This window comes from Alosa pseudoharengus, unplaced genomic scaffold, assembly GCF_046254945.1.
Source record: "Alosa pseudoharengus isolate Yale_2024_CS ecotype anadromous, Long Island Sound unplaced genomic scaffold, YU_APseudo_1.1 YU_APseudo_1.1_scf_23, whole genome shotgun sequence".
NCBI lineage: Eukaryota > Metazoa > Chordata > Actinopteri > Clupeiformes > Clupeidae > Alosa > Alosa pseudoharengus.
In genome coordinates, this window is record NW_027468685.1 from 25,955,327 (window position 1) to 25,959,964 (window position 4,638).

The 4,638-nt window shown below is 47.1% G+C and overlaps 1 protein-coding gene across 1 annotated transcript in view; it reads left to right on the forward strand.

Annotated features, from left to right (window-relative positions):
• Positions 1-4,050, forward strand: part of rims3 (regulating synaptic membrane exocytosis 3) — a 53,936-nt gene extending 49,886 nt beyond the window's left edge. The window contains exons 3-7 of the mRNA XM_076301027.1: positions 1,205-1,346; positions 2,101-2,213; positions 2,934-3,035; positions 3,335-3,474; positions 3,806-4,050. Coding sequence (XP_076157142.1) covers positions 1,205-1,346; positions 2,101-2,213; positions 2,934-3,035; positions 3,335-3,474; positions 3,806-4,018 — 710 coding nt within the window. The 3' untranslated portion in view covers positions 4,019-4,050. The remainder of the gene's footprint in view (positions 1-1,204; positions 1,347-2,100; positions 2,214-2,933; positions 3,036-3,334; positions 3,475-3,805) is intronic.
• The last annotated feature ends 588 nt before the right edge of the window (positions 4,051-4,638 follow it).

Sequence of the window (4,638 nt, forward strand, 5' to 3'; positions counted from 1 at the left end):
GGGGTCTGATCCCCATGGTGATTATGGAGCCATTGCTCTCTGTAACCGCGCGTGCTACATCACCTTCAGGAGACCATCTTCTGGCTGACGCGTGACGGTGACGCCTCCTCCTTCTAAAGTCCCTCTTGGTCTGCAGTGGCCAGCAGTGTCCGGCCAACTCTCTCCTCTCCTCCTTCTCCTCTTCCTCTTTTTCTCTTCCCTCATTTTTCTTTTCCTTCTGTCAGTGTCAGCAAAGCTGCAATCCCAGCCCCTCTCCCGCACTCCTCTTTTTCTCATCCTCTTCTCATCCTCTTGCTCTTTTCTCCTTTCTCTCCCTCCCCCCTTCATCTCTTATGGTGCAGTCAGCAAACTGGGCAGAGCGAAGCTCATCCCCAAAACAGCCTGGACTCCCACAATGATGTGCTTCTGGCTAAACACAGTTTGTGTGTGTGTGTGTGTGTGTGTGTGTGTGTGTGTGTGTGTGTTTATGCGTTCATGTGTTTATGCAGCTTCTGGATGTATGGTTTGCATTTTGAGCGTAGGTGCCGATCTGTGCTGTTCTCCCTTTGTGGCCACAAAACACAGAAAGGGCAGAGATATATTTTGCATGCTCCTCTTTTAAAATACCACCCAAATGTGCTGACAGTGTGTGTGTGTGTGTGTGTGTGTGAGAGAGAGAGAGAGAGAGAGAGAGAGAGAGAGAGAGAGAGAGAGAGAGAGAGAGAGAGAGAGAGAGAGAGAGAGAGAGAGAAAGAGAGATTAAAGCAATGGAACCCAGCTCTGGAAAGGCTGCTAAAGATGCTGTTCAAAGGTGAAGTGGGACTGCCTGCTGCCATTTTTGTGTAAACAGTCTTATGATCATGGTGGTGAACTGTCTAGACTCATCCTGCTTTTCTGTCAGATTTCTCTCTTGTTAAAGCTGGTATGGAGGAGTATACTGTATGTTGTCTATGGATGTATCCTTAAAGGACCTGCCTCCACCTACATCTGTTATGTGGGTGAGAAGAAGTCATTTTATAAATTCTAGGCCAGAGAAAGGATCGCTCTAAATATCAGTATATGTTCGCTGTGAGTCAGAGTATACCGCGTATACTGTATGTATTGAATATATTGTTATTATAACATTAACAATGCTGTTTTACTTACACTTTCCATCTCTCTCTCGTGTACATGTGTGTGTGTGTGTGTGTGTGTGTGTGTGTGTGTGTGTGTGTGTGTGTTACAGATGGCGGGACGAAGAAACTGCGCAGCACGATCAGACGGAGCACGGAGACTGGCATCGCCGTGGAAATGCGTAACCGTGTCACCCGGCAGGGCAGCAAGGAGTCCACTGACGGCAGCACCAACAGCAACAGCTCTGACGGAACGTGAGTCGGCCAATCAGAAGCCGTCCCAACACTGAACAACCAATCAACTGTCTTAACAACAGCAGCAACAATAGCAACACATTACATTTACAGTATATAGCCGTTTTTTAGGTACCCAAAGTGCTTTACTGTAAAGGAGGGAACAACAGCTACCAATGTATCAACCAGCACCAGTGTGTAGGACCCACCTTGGTGATGCACAGTACTCTCAAACTAGCCACAGGCCTCTACTCAACCTGTGGAGCTGCATCCATAGACTGCAATCTGCAATGTGTTCTGCGTTCACTGATAAGTTGTCACCTTTAAATTGAGTCCCATTTATTCGGTGGCACACATGGCATTCTGGGTGACTGATCTGGCCCTAAAACTGTATGGTGATGAGCTGTAATGAAGGAGATTTATAGCAGTCTATAAAGATGCAGTTACCGCTCCTCATTCCTCTCACTTAACCTCTTTCAGGACCTCTGGACTGCAGAGCAGCAGAGCCCCATAGCAGTCAATATGCTGTGAAAACGACCTCATATCATGGTCTGTCGTTTCTTACTTTGTTCCTTCTCTCTCTCTCCCCCTATCCTTCCCTCCCTCTGTCTTTCTCTCTCCCTCTCTCTTCCCCTTCCTCCCTCTCTCTGTTTTCTCTCTCTCTCTCCCTCTCTTTCCCTCTCCTTCTTTCCCTCTTTCTCTCTCTCTCTCTCTCTCCCTCTCCCTCTTTCTCTCTCATCCTCTCTCTCTCTCTCTCTCTCTCTCTCTCTTGCAGGTTCATCTTTCCCCCCACTCGCCTGGGCCCAGAGTCTCAGTTCAGCGACTTCCTGGACGGCCTTGGCCCCGCCCAGATTGTGGGACGGCAAACGTTAGCCACACCTCCCATGGGTGAGTAGGTGTCTGTTTAAAGTAGCCAGTGAAAGTGACATAAAATGAGGGAATCAATATCGACCACAAATGGGGCCACTGGGGCGCTAAGTTCCAGATGCACTATGGGTATATGATAATGAGGTTGCAAGTGTTTCAGAGAAAGATGTACGCTTGTTCAACCATGAACAGATGCTTTGTAATTATAATGAAGAGCAATGAGGCTTCAGACAAACAGTGGGCTATGCCGTATCCGTCAATGTTTTTTTTAGCTCTTTTGCACCACCTAGTGATCAGCACTTGTACCACAAAGACTGTTCAAATTGCTCACCTTCTCCAGCATTATTGTCCAATGCAGCGCACAGCAAATTAACTGAAGAAAGTCGCAGCTAGTAGATTTTCTTTTTACTGGTAGTAAAGTTTAACTGCTAAAGTGTTTTTAGCACGAATTTATTGAGACAAAAGACATAGACCTTGTGTCTTAAAAAATAATGTTGAGGTGCTTAGGAAATCTGTGGATGTGAACTTCTTCAGTTCCAGCTTTCAGTCATTCTTTGTAAAATTCACACTTTCTCTCATCTGACATAAAGTGCCTCATCTCTGCCTGCTATTGTCCGGCTGTGGTGGTGTTTTCTACCAGTTAAGCTATTGCAGAATTTCCAAGTGTGTGTGTGTGTGTGTGTGTGTTTTGTGGTGGGGTAGCTTTTCTCAAATTGATTCTTGGTGTCTCTCCTCCTGCAGGTGATGTCCATGTAGGTGTGGTGGACAGAGAAGGTCAGCTGGAGGTCGAGATCAATCAGGCTCGTGGCCTGACCCCGAAACCCGGCTCAAAGAACATTCCCAGTGAGGAGCCTTGTTTTAGTTCACACAGTTTCCCATCTCCATGATACTTAGGATTAGAGAGCATTTGAAGACTAAAGATTTTTTAAATATTATACTTATACTTAGTTATACTTACAGAAAAATACACCACATTTTCCCAGAATGGGCATAACAAATAACAATAATAACATTGTTGAACTGAAGTGTACCAGTTATTACTGAGAAGCATAAGATGAACACTCTGTGAGCTGATGAGCTGTGTTAACGCTGTATAGTGACCTTGTGTGACCTTGTGTGACCTTGTGTGTGGTGTCCATCAGCGACGTACGTGAAGGTGTATGTGCTGGAGAACGGAGCGTGCCTGGCCAAGAAGAAGACAAGAGTGATCAAGAAGTCACTGGACCCCTCCTTCCAGCAGTCCCTGCTCTTCGACGAGAGTCCGCAGGGGAAGGTCTTACAGGTGAGAACAATAACAACAAACAACAGACACCCAAAGCGCTAAATCGCAGCCACAGATGAGGGGACACTCTGGGCTGGGGGTTGGTCAGATACTTTGATATCTGTTGTGTTGTTTTCTGATTAAAAAAAAGAAAATAATTGTGAAACCAATTGTGAAACTGCCATCCAAACACATTCCTCCAACTTCTGCAAAAAGATTATTGGTGACTATTTTATGACTGTTTTTGCAGTAGTTTGTTTTAAATACAGTGTTCAATGTGCAGTGTGGATTTTTCACAATCTTACTATCTCCTTCTCTCTCTCTCTCTCGTTCTCCCTCCTCCACACCCCAGGTGATCGTGTGGGGTGATTACGGCCGCATGGACACCAAGTGCTTCATGGGAATGGCGCAGATCATGTTGGAGGACCTGGACCTGTCGTCCATGGTGAGCGGCTGGTACAAGCTGTTCCCCACCTCCTCCCTGGCTGACCCCAGCATCGGCCCGCTGACCCGCCGCCTCTCCCAGTCCTCCCTGGAGAGCGCCACCAGCCCCTCCTGCACCTAGAGGCCCAGTGCACCAGCCACCTGTCTGCCCTCGTCCCCCCCCCCCCCCCCACCAACACACACACACCAAACACACACACACACACACACACACACACACACACACTCACACACGCATGCCCTGGCCCTGGCCCAATGGCTCATCCATGCCCTGACGTCCAATATGCCCTTTGCCCAAACCCTGCCCCCCCCCTCCCAAATGCCTTCTACTAAACTAGAAGATGCTGCAAGCCCAGTACAGTGCGATGTATGAAGTTTGCCCCCCCCCCCCCCCCAAAACCCCAGTTATACTCACCTAAACGTAATAAGGCCACATAAACATATACATACGCACACGCGGACCAGTGTGTTTGCTTAGCCAGCACATACAGTATAACCTTACATGTGGCCCCACATACCATTATGAACACATACACCACACACACACACAAATGCAGCGCATAAATGCATACAGTTAAGATGCACATTAATTCTGTCAAGTATACTTTGTTGCACATTCTGGCACAAAACAACACATACAAACAGATACAAACATACACACACACTCTTTCTCTCACACACACTCTTTCTCTCTCTCACACACACTCTTTCTCTCTCTCTCACACACACACAAACACATTC